Source organism: Thalia democratica, unplaced genomic scaffold (genome assembly GCF_965202585.1).
Source record: "Thalia democratica unplaced genomic scaffold, ktThaDemo2.hap1.1 HAP1_SCAFFOLD_1961, whole genome shotgun sequence".
NCBI lineage: Eukaryota > Metazoa > Chordata > Thaliacea > Salpida > Salpidae > Thalia > Thalia democratica.
This window is the reverse complement of record NW_028140754.1, coordinates 1-16,915: the sequence shown is the minus strand read 5'-3', so window position 1 is coordinate 16,915 and position 16,915 is coordinate 1. Positions and strand designations below refer to the sequence as shown.

General features: G+C 24.2%; 1 protein-coding gene across 1 annotated transcript; it reads right to left on the bottom strand.

The window, feature by feature from the left end:
- Positions 1 to 43: 43 nt before the first annotated feature.
- On the bottom strand, positions 44 to 12,055 carry LOC145849024 (gamma-aminobutyric acid receptor subunit beta-3-like; the record flags this gene model as incomplete). The annotated part of the gene is made up of 8 exons (XM_082954137.1): positions 11,961 to 12,055; positions 11,552 to 11,673; positions 8,961 to 9,028; positions 8,607 to 8,747; positions 7,406 to 7,515; positions 5,052 to 5,134; positions 4,282 to 4,416; positions 44 to 147 (listed from the first exon to the last, which is right to left on the bottom strand). Coding segments are annotated over exons 1-8 (858 nt in total), but the record flags the coding sequence as incomplete, so codon positions are not given.
- Between the last annotated feature and the right edge of the window lie 4,860 nt (positions 12,056 to 16,915).

Sequence of the window (16,915 nt, the reverse complement as noted above, 5' to 3'; positions counted from 1 at the left end):
CGATTCTAGCGGCAGTGGCTTGGAAATCAATCCAGAACGAAACCCAACTCAGTACGGTTATAAGTGCGCAAGGCACATAAGTTTGTAGTAAGAAGAAACCCAAGTTACGCTTCAGTGAAAACGATAACGACACCCTGTGGTATGACCCTGTGAAAGTACAGTGATATAAAGCAAAACGAAATAACTATTTCGCTTGAAAAGTGTATTCATCTAAGTAAAATATTCATAAGAAATTTATGTAACTTTACTAAATTATCAATACTTTTACACTTTTTTCAATATAATGGTTTTATATTATTATGAACTTATGTTTTTGTATAAATAGAAAATGATAAATGCGGTAATTTTAGTGGTATAATACATGACAAAAATTAAAGGGAAACAGCCATACAGCATTAAGCTATAATCATTGACATAAGTTTTGAGCTGTTTTAGTCTTAAAAACCATTAATACTTTTAGACTTTTAATAAAAAATATGTTAATTGTCATGTATTTATTAATTTGATATTTTTCTAAAATTAAAAAATCAGTTTCTATTGGTTTTTTAAACTTCACTGTTAATGAAAACTTGAAAGTTATAAAACAACTTAATTTTTAAACGTTATTAATTTTATCTATTTAGATACTAGTTTAATTAGTTTTATAGATAGTCATAACACAGCCCAAGTATTTGCTAAAGAGTTACAAAAAACTATTCGAAAAGCTTTATTTGAGCATACTTGTTTAAATATTTTGTACAAGTATTCAGGTTCTTACTAAGTTTGCTTTTACTAAAATTAACTAAACAAGTGTGCTTAAAAATATGATTAATCTTAATAAAAGTTTAAATTATTAAAAAATAATAAACTACTTTTTAAAGTTTAAATTTACTAGTTGTTATAAGTTTTCAAAAAATTTGTTGTTAAGTATAGTTCAAAGTATTAGTTTGTTGCAAGTTTTTATAGAATTTTAAATTATATTTTATTTATTAAACGTTTTACAATAAGTTTAAACCCCATTATTTAGATAATTTTGAAGTATATATGTGTTTTTTTTGATTCAAATAAAGTTTATTTTGTTAACATAAATACTTTAAATCAATTTTTAACAAAAAACAGTATTTGCACAACAAAAGTGATAACAACTTTATAAAAGATTAAACAAATTGAATACAACTAAATTAAACAAATAAATACCGTTTGCGTATAAAAATAACGGATTCAAATTGTTAAAACACGAATAAAGTTTCCGATGATAAAAAACAATGATATTTGTTCTTCTAATAACTTCAAAGAATTATAAAAATAATGTTGAAAATATAGAGTTTTGCTAATGATCACCAACATTAAAGTAAAGAAGTTGAACTTTTTTTCTTTAAGTTGTTTTTGATTTACTTCTTCAAAAAAAATGTAAATGTTCCGATTTTTGCAAATAAAACACTATTTTCAAAGTTATCACATCAAAAATTAAAACTACTTTAACGGTTTTTTTTTTACAATGATAAAAGTATTGAAAGTTTTAGTTATTAATTATTAATTATAAACTCAACAAAATGTAAAACTGAACTGCAAACTTAAAATTTTAACAAAATTTACACTACCGAAAATTCTAATTAAACATTAATTTTACGCTAATCAAATGTCTATGAAACAGTTGTATTTTTCAATTATTAATATGTTATTTCAAACTTTTGAATTTCATATATAAAGTCAAATTTATTCCAGACGAAAATAGTTATATGTAAGCAATTTTAATGCTCTGGAGACGTTATACTAGTTTTGATGGCTTATAATTAAAAAATCAATGAACTTTCAGAAAAAAGTTTTCCGTAATTTTCGTGGCTTGCTTTATTCTGATAAATTATTCAACCGAGAAGTTGCCAAAATGTTATTACGGCAGCGACTCTGGGTGGTTGGATGTTAACAATAAAGTTGCATAAGACATTTTCGTGTTATTTAATAAAGTATGACATAAACAAAATGTAAGAGTTATAAAACCATAATAAAAAAATATTAAAAAAACTTAAACAGCGTTGAAAAGTATAAACTTGCGGTCTACAAAACATGAGGTTAAAGTTTTTATGAAACTATTTAAAGCTAAAATGTTGTTATTGAGACTTTAAACTAGTTAAAGTAGATTAATAACATTTTACTTTTCTCTTATTCTAAATATAATTAATGTTCAAGCGATAAATACTTACTTTTTATTAATATAGTAAATTTTGAATGTAGTAAACCTTGAATTTTACTAGTTAAAACGAATAATTTAGTGTATACAATTATTCTAGTGTTTGAGTTCTTTATTGATGTAAAGTTAAACAACTTTTAGTTAGTTTCTCTATTTATAGAACGATGTTTATTCGAAGTTTTATATTTAATTAAAGAATATTTGTTTAATTTTTAAGATAATTTGTTGTGCACTTAGGTACTTTAACTTAAGTGCAAAGTTCATAAACCTTGCTATTGTTTTTATATACTATAACTGATAGAAACTCAATAACCGATTGAATTCTGCTTTTAAGCATTATATCATAAGGTTATTTATTAATAAATTCAATACTGAAATGTTTACATTACGTCGAAAACTCAGTTCAAATAAATTTCTGTAAAAGTTATAACAAACTTTGACATATTCAAAGTTGATGCAATTCTAAACAATTATATTCAGTTCAAGTGATACTTTAGTATTGCTGTTTTTTATTAATATAAAGTTAAAAAACTTTGTACTAAGTTTCGATATAATTGATTAAACTGTGCACATCTAAAGTTTGATATTTTATTAAAGCTGATACTTTCAATGTTTAAGCTTATTGCTTGTTTACTGTAAGTAAATTTGAACTATTGATTCAAGGTTCATAAATCATGTTTAATTATAACTGATTGAAACTCAATAATCGATTGAATTCTGTTTTTTAGCATCAATACAATACAGTTTAATTTGGATAGAATAAAAACATGTTTTTATTATACCATTAATATTGAAAATCGTATAAACTTATTGGCTTATTTTTTGTACCTTACAAACTTTTTTGTACATTGTATAAATGTTTCAAAAACTAACTAATTTTATTTATATAAACTAATTTCATATATTGATTAAGTACATATAAAGTACTTGAACTTTAAGTGCACAATTCACACATCATGCTAGGAAATTAGTAAGACATGATTGGAAAAATGTCAATAATTGATTGACAACCACTTTTGAATATGAATATAATGAAGTTACTTTTAAGTCAAAAATAAAAATAAAATAAAATATTTTTGTGATACCAATATGTTTATGTGTTTATCAGTATTTATAAAACTTTTTTAAAATATGGGTAAACAGCTTGGCACTGAATAAGATCATAATTGTAAAGTTAATATTTAACTTGTTAATAACACACTAAATATATTTTAAATTTTTTTAAATTTGTTTTTAATATTTAAAGATTGTTTTATAAAATTCAAAAAAAATGTTGCAGTTGTCAATTTCAAAATTTTTATAATTATTAATTTCTAAGTAATTTTTATTTATAAATACTTGTTTTTTTTTGTGAATTTACTAAATATTTTAAGTAAACTAAAATCAAACAAACTACCTTTAACTTTAGTATAAAATTAGTATTTATAAAAAAATTTTTGTAGCATGATCGTTTAATATTATCAAAAAGTACTTAAACAACTTTTATGATTTATTTGCAAAAAAAAACAAATTAGTTTTAGCGAAATTAATGTATACAATCAACAAATGATATTTAAAATTGAGTTTCAGTAACTTATACAATACAAACTTATACAAACGTATAAATCTTATAAAAAACTAATGAAAATGTGTTTCACAAAAAAATATTACTTTTAGCAAAGTTGATTTATCTAACCAAAAGATAGTAACATTAATACATTATACAGTCGGGAATATTAAACACTTGGAAAAAATATCTGTTTGATGTATGTAATAACCCTTCATATGACCCCACTGTGTTTTATGATAATTCAAATAATTTAAATTTAACAATAAATTTTATACAAGCACAGCAAAACATTTCTTAATTTTTTTTTTTTATTAAAATGTACTTAACAAAGCATTACCTGTAGCGAAATCGATGTACCTATAGTCAGAATATTACATTACGCAGTTTAGAATATCAATTACTGTAAAAACAAATCTGTTTGATGTATGTTTGATCAATCCTACATATGTTGTGACTTTTCATAGTGATTTATGATATTTCAAATTAAATTTTTGAGCATATTAGTGCAAAATACTTCTTTTAATATTCTTAAAGCCTTATGAAAATGAACTTAATAAAGTGTTACCTGTAGCGAAATCGATGTACCTAATCAGCAAGTTGTGACCCTTCACAGTGAACTGAGGAAACTTCAGGGTTTCCACCCCTGTGACAGATGTGACGTCATTGATGTTGAATTTGATGTCATCAGTCGTGTATCCGTCTGAATGAGAATTAAAATTTATAAAATTAATGATTGTAATTAATAATGACTATGTTCGTCTGAATGAGAACGACAAATTAAAATTTTCAAATATTTGTTTAATAAATTATAATATTGTTATAAAAAAAGTATATTTACGATCGAAATGTAATCAGAAGTGGCAGTAAACTTTAGAAGCTTTGTTTTTCAAATTTCTTAGATGTCTGATGGGTTTTCGTATTTTTTCAAGTTTAAACCTGAATACTTTTAAGCTGGTAAAAAAAAAACGAGTTTTTTTGTTTTATTTTAATTTTAGTAAATTTCTTTAATTCAAACAAACTTACATAATGCTGAGATATGCAATTTTCTTATATAAAAAGTAAGTTTGTAATCGAAATTTATCTAATCAGAAGTAGTAGTAATTTGTATACGTTTAAATATATCATAAATATTTAGTTGTCTGATAGGTTTTGTGTTTACTTTTATTGAAGCTTTTACACTTTTAAGCTGCTTAGAAAAGCAGTTTGAGTTTTGTACGTTTGAGTTCCTTGTAATTTAATTTGATAAAGTTTATATTACTTCCAATAAACTTTTTCTTTTAACTTGCTTTTTAGTTGTTGCTGTTTTAGCTTAGTTTTTACTTTAAATAAACATACAGCTTTCAATTTCCAGACTGCAATTTTGGGTGTCCATTGGGTATCTTTTTAAATTCATCTGACAAGCCAAGTCTGTTGTTACCCTGTTTGTTAAGTTAACTCTTTTAATAGTACTGTTGATACTGTTACTTTCTTTGTAATAATTTTAATAGTTTGATAAATAATTTTTTTGATAGTCTTTTGTTTCTTTCATTGTTTGTACAATTTAACATTAAGTATAACTCAAATATATTGCTTAAATGCTTTTAGATTTTCAAACAATATTTAAAGTTTATCTTTTATTTTTCATTCAAGTTTAATTACTTTGTACAAATTATTGAAGAATTCAAACCTTAATGGATTGGTTCAAAGACTATTTGATTCGTATGTAAACCCAAGTTATTTACTTATAAGTATCTAATTTTGAAAAACAGTGTAAGAAAAAATAATTATACTTATTTCTACTAAAAATAGTTAATTACCACTAAAAAAACCAAGCTAAGTGTTTTTAAAGCAAATTATATGCATAAAATTAAAATTTTACATGCAATTTCTAAATAAACATCCAACTGTGAAATTTATGAATTGTTCAAAGTGCGTTGCTAAGTAATTGATTTTGCAGAAAAGTTTGCAAGCGCGAAAATTTAGTAAAGTTTTTGCATGGAAATATTGATTATATGTGAATAACTTTTTGGAATAATTATCAATTTTTTGAGATTCTATGCTAATACATATTTTTCAATTCATTTATTTTGATAAAGCAAATATGTGCTATAATTAGATAAGGTAACTAATATTCTAACTAGAGAACGCACATTTTAACAAAAATTCGATACTTTTTTTAAACAGTATTCTAAGTAATTTTTAATTTTAAGCAGTTTTTCAAAAACAGTATAAAAATACAACTTACACTTTTGATTAAATTTGTGATAGTAATTTTTTAAAATTAAATTCTTATTAATTGCAACTTAGCCTCAAAACTGTTTCGTTATTATTTTGCAACATATTCGATTGATCTAGTAAATAAGTTATTTATTCAATTTAAAGAAGTCAAATTTGTAGTGCGCCGTTCAAGTAATTTGAAAAAAAGTCTAAACTTGAAGATAATTAAATTCTGCACTCTTATGTTAGTAGCTGACAAAAGTTTAATTAAATTTATTAAACAAATAGATTTGAAACATTGTAAATTCTTGAATTGACTTTGATTTTTAATTTACAAGCTTTTAGCAAAACCTCTTATTCAATTGTACGTTTCTCAAAGAAACTTAAATTAAATTTCATTACGAATATAAATACTTTAACATATTGATTTGTTCAATAATGAAAATTTCAGTCAGATTTGGAAAGCCATTGGCAATAGTTAGTAAACGTTAAGTGATTTTTTTTTTATTTAACAACTTTTCTTATTTGCTGTACTGTCGAAACCTAAGGACAAAAAAATTAGAGAATCTAGAAACTTTTGCACATTTTGAAAAACTTTGGTTGTTTCATTTTATAGACTGGTTTAGTATGCAAACGGTCAAAAGTAAGTTTTAAGTTTGAAAGTTCTTTTAGAGACTACGCTTGTTTCAGTATATTTTTTTTGTTATGTTTAATCAAAGTATACAGTTTATCTCACAATTTTAAGAACTATTTTATTTAAACTTTAAAACGGTCATTCAATATAAAAAAAAAACATTTATAGCGCGTTATTTTTTGTGTAATAATAATTATGATGTTTGTAAAAAAATGTTTTTGTTTAGTATTTTTAGTTTTTATTACAAAACCATCTATTTCTAAACTACAAGACATTTTTTACAGGCTGTTTTATCTTTGATAAACTTATAGAAATCGAAAAAAAATCTAACAAAATAAACACCATTCCCCGCATTAATCATTTTATAAAAAAACTTTTTAACTGTTTTTAAGTTAATATCGTTTACTTATTTTTGCTTTTGTTAAAGTATAGAGTATATAACAGGTGTCGGCAAACTGCGGCCCGCGAGCCAAATGCGGCCCTCGAAGACAAAGTCTGCGGCCCGCGAGGTACATTTCAGCTAAAAACATTCTTTTTTAAAACAATCGAAAAAAAGTTTGTTTGGTGAAAAATTACAACTAGGGTTTAATCTAAGTAAGTACTCATTACTAGTACTGTTTTATAGCTTGTTTTGCTTCAATTTTTGGTTTATATAGTACTTTCTTAACATTTATTACAACAATTTACTACAAACTGCGGCCCGCGAAGACTTTTTTTCTGTATAGTGCGGCCTGCGAGCAAATTTTTGTAAAAAATTTGGCCCGCTACTTATATAAGGCTGCCGACCCTTGGTATATAAACTAAATTATACCACTAAAGACTTTTTTACTGTTTTATAAATATGTTTTATATGTAAAACCTCATTCCATAGAAAATAGTACCGTCGTCTCGCATTATTAGTCTTCTGTTTTTCCTTGTAACAGTGTGAATGTAAGATTTCTTGTCATTCAGAAAGTATGTGTCTGGAACCTTTAAATAAAAAGCAAATTTATAAAAAGTAAATAGTAAAAATACTTTTTATTTTGCAATTTTATAAAGATTAAATCTAAAAAAAAATTTAGTAAAATATAGAACTTAAATTTTCAATTATTTTTTGGAAAACAAATATTAAATAAAGCAATTAAGGGTGAAATACCATTCAGAGAATTTTTGTCTAAAACATTAGAAATAAAAATAAACTTCTAAGAACATAAACTTTAAACAAACTTTTTTAAAATATTTTATTAAATATTTTATATTTTCATGAAAAGCGAATCTAACAACTGACTTTCAAATAAGGTATGGTTCATGATAAGATATCTCAAATAAGGTACCTTTTCGTACTTTTTGGAAAAAAAAATTGAGTAAAAAAAACATATTCAAGGTGATAAATTGACTGACATTTTCCAGAAAAAAATATGAAAACTTGATGTAAAATAATAACGAAAAATGTCTTTAATGTTTTCACCTGTAACTAATGACTGTAATTAGCAAGGCTAAAGGTCGTGTTAATCACTAGCACAATGTTTTTGTAGGTCATATATTACAAACAAAACATAAACTTATGCAGTAGAGCACGCATTGCTTTAGTTCTTTATCTCGATTAAAACTCTGATTTTAAAGTAACACTATACTTTTGTTAATTTCGATTTTTTTTGCAACTCTTATACTAAATCAAAATAAAAACTATTGTTTGTATTTTTTGTTTAACGTTCTTACTTTTATAATATTTTTGAAACATTAACTTACGTATGAATTACTATGCTTGCACAATTCAAAAATAAGTTATGAGTTTTCACATTACATACTAGTATTTTTTAAATTACTTCAACACTACAATATTAAATGCCAAACCAGAGTTTATGATTCGTTTAGTTAATTTTTAGCAGACTTTGTTTACAAACTAACTATTAAAAGTTATCTTTATACCTAACTATATTGTAAATTAAAAAATAATTACAAAAGCTTACCCATATTTCATTAAAATATATACCATCAAATGTTACATTTGTCATATCACTAAGTTGGACTATATTTTTATTAAATAACTTAAATAATTTTGAAAACATTTGTAAACTCACCCATATTTGATTGATAGTTCTTCCGTCAAGTGTAATGTTTGTCATATCGTTACCATATTTGTCTTTACCCAAAACTTCCCTACCAAGCACTAATCTATCGTCTCTCCACGATTGTTGAATGTCGAATGTCAGTGTGTAGTCCTGCATTTAAATGTATACAAAACTATATTAGTTTAGTGTTATTTTGATTACAAAAAATCAAATACTTTTGTAGGGGTACAAAGTTTGTACCTTCTAAAGTATCAAACTTTGTTTTTAATATTTGCTAGTATTTTCCTAACTTATACATTAGCCCAAAACGTAATTCATAGAAAGACTTTTTTTTTTTGATTTATAAAATTAAATTTGACTAACCATATCAACTTCTGAGACTCTATCGATTGAAATCACTTGAATTTTAACTTCAACTATAACTGGATCGCCTTAATAAAATGTTGTTTGCTTAGATTTCAATAAAAAGAAAAAGTTTAATTTGTAGTTCTTTTATTTATAAAAATTATACTAGATATATTTTCTTTTAATAAGACAGCTTTTATACAATAAAATCATTTGAAGAAAAAAAACCTAAACAAAAAAATCGATAAGTTAAAACTATTTACTATATTTAAACTCGTGATTTATTTTACTTAACTTTTCTTTGTATTTGACTATTCAAATAACTTTTTAAATTTTAGAAAATGTACTTAATTGTTACATCACGTAGATACCTCATTACATAAAAAAATAAATACCATAAACCATATAAAACTATTTTAAATATAATATGTAAAGTAAACAATTTTTAAACTAAATAGGTTAAAATTTTTTTTTTAAAGTAAGTACATAAAAATTTAATTTCTAGATGATTACAAACTGGTATTAAAATTGCAGACGAAATAAAGTTCATACTGGTACATAAAAGAACACGAATTAGCATTAAAGTTGAATTTTTATCACCTCTGTAAAAAGTACGTTTATTAAAGTTATGGTGAAAGGTATACATTATGAAAATCAATTTGTTTTCGGTTACACTGCTAAATGTCAAGTTTTTCATCGATTTCTAAGAAGGTATATGACTTTTAAAGTGAGTAAGCTGTAGCTTGCAGTGTGCTAAGAGACTTAAGCGAATTTGACGCAGCGCGAACTTCAAATTATGCGATAAATTGCATCGATTTTGAATGTAATACACGCATTTGGAGAAAATTGACTTTTTGCTACTAATGCACTTAAAAGGGCTCGTATGAAAAAGTCTTCAAAATTTTTAAGCCTCTGTTTTAAACTTGCATAAACTTTAGAGTTAGGCTTATTACAGTGAACTAAGATGTAAAGTTTTACACTTTCGGTTTTTTTTTGTTTCAAAGTCAAGCCTTAAGCCGTGCAAATCCCCTAAAAGTTGTCTGACAAAAAATAAATAAAAACAGGGAAATTTTAAAGTAAATTTTCTGCGTATTAGCCTGTTTTGTCTGCAATTTATATTCTTTCGCTAAAGCTAAGACAGAACAGTAATACAATGGGTTTAACTTACGATTAGAAAAACTTTAAAAAGCTACAAGTTATACTCACGTAAACATTACAACTGGAATAAAACGCAGTTTAGCCTGTATGAATTTAAAATTCCAACTAGTATTAAAAATGTGCTAGTTTTAAGAACAGTTTAAATTAAAAGGTTTTGAAAGAACCATACATTTTTTTTTAGTTGCAAAACTCCAGAAAAGTACAATCATTATGATAAACAAAAATCGCTATTTAAAAACGACAAAATTTTAAGCAAAAAAAAGTCAAAACGATGGGACAACCAAGTGTTTAAAAGACAAACAGTACTTGACAAAATGCAAACTAGATTGAATATTAATCAGCTAAAATATTTTAAAAGAGGCAAGATTGATTGATAAAACCGAATTAAAAATCTCTTTTGAACACCAAATCAATATTGAGTTACTTTAATTACTTAAAAAAAAAGAAATATAATGAGTATAAATTAAAAATCAGTCAATTAAAAGCAAATCGTTTAAAAAGCTATTAAAAGCATTATAAAATATATCACTCAGACTTATTTGATTTCTTTATAGTTACATTTTAAATTATTAACACTCTTCTCGCTGCTAGTCAATATTTTAAATAAGTTTATATCTATCTAAATTTTACACAAAATAGATTTTTCAAAATACTATAATTTTTAAAGAAAATTCAAAGAAACTTATATAAAAACGTACACGTAGTTGTTTTAAAATTTAGCTGAACATTTTTCACCCTTTTTTTTTTCATCTATAAACACAACAAAATTTTGATAAAATCGATAAATAACTTTTTTTTACTAAAGTTTGAATACAAGCTTGGCAAAATTAATGCTAAAATCTAAACATTTTTTAACTTTTTTTTTCAGTAACTATTTTATAACGCATTTATATTAACATTAAGAAAACACATTTAGAAAATTTTTCCCAGTGAATATTCTAAATTAATTATACAACAGAGAAACTGTTGAAAAAGCTTTTACCATCAGTCCAAACAGAGAAATTGATTATTTAATGAGATAAAAAATTACGGGTATTTAGTCTGGAAGGCCTTGCAACTTCGAAAAGGTTAATAATTCAGAAGTCTTTTAATTTAATTCAGGAAACTTATAAAAATGTTGATTAATGTTCTCGGGTTTAAAACTTCTTTTTGGAAATTAAAGCCATTAAAAGCATATTTTTCTTAATGTTTTTTAAATAGCTATATAACGACTTTATTTCTTACTAAGTGAAAAAGTAAGCAGTAAAATATATTAAAATTTTAAATAAAATAACCGGAAGTAATTGTAAAAAATCGAGATTGTAAAATGAAAAATGTTTAAAAGATTATTAAAATTTAAGAGTATTTTTGAACACTTTTTGGAATAAACGTTTTGTGCCAACAATAAGAAAATAACAATATATATAAAGTCAGTTGTAAATAATAAAAAAAATATGTAAAACATACTAAACCTCCAAAATTGGGTCGCAGTCTGATGTCGTAACCGACGGGATCTAAAAGACAATCAAGTTTAGTTTTCAGTGGGTTTTGAGCTTGTATTATATCTGCTGGCAGATCTAAGTTTTCTTCAAAACTAAAAATAATAAAAACAGTGAGCTTAACACAATTTAAAGATAAATTCCTACTCAATGACTTATTAAATTTAAAAACTCTATTTTTGGCTTAATCAATTAATATTATTTTTAATTTTATTTTTAATTATTAAGTAGTTTTAACATTTTTTATTTCAGGCTATTGAGCTATGTTAATGCTAAAAATTAATAATACTTAACTTATTTTATATGAACTAAATATTTAAACAAATATAGTTAACTAATCTAAGTGAAATATAAAGTTTAAGCCAGTAAAATAAAAACTAACGTCAAAGTGTGAGATCTCTGAAATGTTGAACACAAAACAAAAAGAAAAATTAATCGATTCATTGAGTTGCACTTTGATAAGTTGATACCTTCCATGTTTAGTTTTGTGTTTACGCAGATTAAAAAAAACTTTAACTGTTTTAAACAATATATATTTAAAGTATAAATATATAGTATTTTTTAGCAGTAGCTGTGATAGATATTAATTAAGATATACAAAGTAAAAACATTATAATAGACAATTTTATCCAACCGTAACAAATAAACTTTTACGGTCGTACATTTAGTTTGAATATACAGTATACAGCATAATTATCACAGTTACATTGGTTGTGAATAAACGTGAAGGTATAATGAGTTCACAAAAACAAATACCACCGATGTAAACAGAAGAAAGAAAACAAAGGAAAGTTTTCTATGCCTCATAGTAAACAGCACTGTAGTATGAATAATAAATTTGTTCGGAATAATTCAGCAGAATAACAATGTCATCGTTGCTATATACATAACATTGTAAATGAAATAAAAACAATAATATTTTTTAACTAGCTTTACTTAAATTGTGCTTTGTTCTGAATTTTATTCTTTCTGAAAAAATGTTTAACTATATTCAAAACATTTTATAGCAAAATATGTTCCGAAAATCAAAAGAATTTTAATGTCTTACAAATCTTAACAATATTAACACTTATATTGCAATCCAATATTTGTTCCATAAACTAAACAATTTTTGTGTACCTATCTAAAATATGACTTATCAATTAACGTATTTTATGCTTAAAAAAGAAATAAATTGGTTAAAAAAAAGTTTTTGTTAGCTTTTTGTAGTTGTAAGTAACATGATAATCCAGGAAGCTTAGTATTTTTTGTATGGTTATAAACTTATGTGCAGAAACAACTTTATAACAAAACAGTAGTGCCAAATTAAAATAATATGTTTTTTAACTGATAAATCTTTCCTATTTCACCTAAAGCACCTACAACTTTGCTAAAGAATGATCATAAAACTTACTTGGCTTTTTCCGAAGTTGAATCATACTTAAAATTGTTGATAAAAAAACACTGAAGCTAGCGGTTCTAATTTAAAAAAAAAAAAAAGCTTTTAAAACAACTATGTTCTGTTACTGATAAAAACTTATCTGTTTCGTTAAAACAGCCTACTTCAACTTTTATAAAAGTGAAAAGAAAATTTGGAAAAGATTGAAAACTTATGAAAACGGCAGACTGAAGTTTGTGCTGGAAAAGTGTGAATTATGTTGTTAATAAAAGAATCGATATGACGTCACACTTCTTTTTTCTCTTTTTCAATATTGACTTCTGCTGTCTGCGCAGAAGAAAATTCAGTAAAAAACTTTCCTTTACTTCAACTTTTTTTTCTTTATTGCCTTTGCCGGATTAGTGCTACTGAATTAGTTATTATCTTTATACACATGCGTACTGTACATCTTTGTTTTTTGACTAATTCTAGAATTCTCTAACATAAATAGGTAATAAAACTTGTAGCATTTAGTTTTTGCTAATTTTTTAAAAGTTTACTGTTTATCTGATTTGGAATTTGTACTATTTATTGTTAAGTAGTACTGAAGTTCTACACATTTTTGTTTTCTTATCCAAGTTTATTATGTTTTTTAATTTTTAAGTCCAATTACTTTTACATTCCATAATATGATTCATAGATATATTATTTTTTGCAAACTCAGTAGACCTTTATTCTAATATTTGAATGATTAACTATAATATCTTAAAAAATTGTTTATGTGTTTTTTATACTTTGCTTAAATTTTGTTTTTGCAAAAATTGTTTTGATTACAAAATAGTTTCAATATTAATCTTTTGTTTGAGATTACATAGTTATCAAAATATTACCAATTGTTTTTACTACTGTTAGCTGATGGCATTTACTTAGCAGCAATAAATAAATCTTTTTAAATTTTATAAAGGAATTACATATATAGATCAGCTATTTTATGTAGACAATATATTAAATACAAGCAGCAACTTTAAGTTTGAAGACCTTACAAATATAATTAAGTTTTTAATGCAACAAGCTGCATATGTGTCGGTTTTCTTAACTTTTATAATCTTCATTTGTTTGCTTCTACGGATATAAATAAGAATTAAGTAAAGCAGTTCATACAACAAAATAATCTGTTTAATCAGAAATATCTAGTGGAAAATGTTGTTTAGAATAATCTTATTATAGTTAAACCTAACAGTACAAAGACGATAGTTTTATTTTATTAGTATTTTAGCTTTACGTTTTAACTCATTAGTTACAGAATACAATTTAAAACTTAAAAGTTAATTTAATTAAAAAATTTTCACAAAACTATTACGTGGGTAAAGTCTTATTCATTTTTTGAAACTTTTCTTGAACAGGTTTTTTTATCAAAATGTAAAAATATCTAGCAATTAAAACCTACAAGTCATAACAAACATTTTCAAGTAAGTTTATGAGAAAATTTAAAATCGAACACTACAAAGCTTATCTAAATTATAAGATATAAACTACTTTAACAAGTTTAAAGAATAAACATTGTAACAAAACTTTGCAGAAAAGCAATGCACTCACGTCAATTAAAAACTGAATTATTAAAACTAATTCTTCAACTTTGCTCTGCATTGTTTTTGCAACTCTTTTCATCTCATGTGACCTCTACTGTAAAAGGTTTAGAATACGCTTGTATGACGTGACAAAGTAACAATCTTGGCTTTATATGACGTCACAATTCGTAGTTGACAGTTTGAATTATTGATGTTTTCGAACTTTTCACAATTAAACTAATTTCAATCAATTTCACGAAAAGAATGTCCAACAGTGTAAAAACATAATTTACTTTGTTTTCAATTATAATTCCAAAGTTATATATATTTGAATTTTTACTAGACTTTTTAAAAATTCATATTCTATAAGTTAATCGTAATAAAAAAAACTTACTTTTATAACTAAATAATCTTTAGTTAAGCATCTTTAAAAAGTTTTATAGTAGAGTATGCGGTATAAATTATTAAACCTTTAACAAAGCTACTACAGCTGATAAGTTATAAAGATGTGTACTTTCGTTGCACGAAATACTTAATCAGTTAGATAGGATTTCATTGCAGAAAAAATCTTTCAATTATTGATAAGATCTACTTGTAGTAGTTTGTTTTTATCAAGCTACGTATTATATACTTGATCTCATACAAAAACTGTTTATGTTTAGTACTAATTTTTTTAAATATATTAAAAACTGCTTAAAACTATAAACAAAGCAACTAAGTAAAGCAACTTTATGTAAAAAGTAACATAAAACAAGTTTTAGACTGTTACTTTACTATTAGCTAATTTATATTTTTAAAGAAATATTCTGCAACAAGCTTGAATTTGTGTACCTTCGTAAATACAACAGTTAGCGGATGTACAAAAAAAACTCGATAAAATATAACCTTGAACATTTTCAAAGCCGAAATTGTGTTTAGTAAAGTCTAGGATATCCTACGTCATAATAAAAAATACGAAAAAAAAAAACATTTCTGCTTATTGTGATTTATGGCGTACATGTTTTATCTCATTAATTTTTTAATACTTTTTAGCTGTTATCGAGTATTATATAATGTGTCTGCAAACTTTTATGGTCGATAACAACTATTTATGCTCTTTCACTGTTTATTTTATTTCAAACTTTTATACTTCTTAGCTAATTTTTCTATTTATGAGAAAGGCTGTTTTTGTGTAAATAAAATTTAACACCATTGTTTTGTTTACTAACTTTCGGTTTTTGAGGTGTAGTTTTAGTTTTTATGTAACGTTTAATAAGTAACTAATTTTAGTAAGTATATACTAAACGGAATAAGGCTAAGTTGTTTAAGTGTTTAAATTTTTATTTCTTTTGTAGAATCTTTTTATAATATTTTTGTTCTTTAGTTTTTTTGTAACTTACTGGTTTTCACATAATAAACAAATTTGTTTTGAATACTTAAAATTAATTTTATAACTATAAACTAGTAAACTGAATGTATTGTATAAAACACTTAATAGAGTATTTAAGTTATTTATTCCATTTGTAGATTCATTTTATGATATTTAGTTTTATAACTTTTTTGTAACTCATACAATGTTTTCATATAACAAACAAAATTGTTTTAAATGTTTCAGTATGATATTTTAACATTAAACTAATAAATTTATAATAAAACATCTACGAAAAATTGTTTCTCTTTTATTTATAAAATACTTGTTTATTCTTTCAAGACAATTATTTATAAAGTTAATAAATTTAATTCGATCAAGAACTAGGTTTTATATTTTGTTCAATTTTAAATAAACATTGAAAAATGTATTAAAAAAGCTAAGACTTAAAAAAATTAACAAACTATTTTGCATACATTGTAGATAAAAAATTATAAGTTGAAGCATTAAGTTTAGATACAACAAGTTTTAAATGAAAAACAGTTTACTTTTTTGTTTAGTAAACTTTTGACTAATTGTTGTTTAGTAAATAATTAATAAGTAAACACGGTCTGAAAATCATTATCAAAAAAAACCTATGGTGCCAACGTATGTTTCATGTCAAAAAAAAACCTAAAGTGGTTTTTAAAAACTTAAACGTGGAGCACCTTAACAAAATCAATTTCATAACTGAAACAGTTTCGTTCTAATCCATTAACCTTAACCTTTTAACTGACAAACAACAGTTTTAAATCAAATTTTACCGCTTAATTGAAAAGTGTGAAGACTCAAGAAATATAAGAAATAAAAGAAATTTTATTGAGGTTTGAAGTTTATAATTAGGTCAGAATTATTGATCGAGCCAAACTCTATGACACTGTGACATTGTCTTAAATAAGAACAACAGTATGAATGAAAACAACTAAGTGTTTTGTAACCTTCTTTGAAATTTCATTCTAGTGTCCTACTTTAGGAAGTTCTTTGTTTTATGTAAATAAAAAGATTTTTAAAGTACAATATAGTGG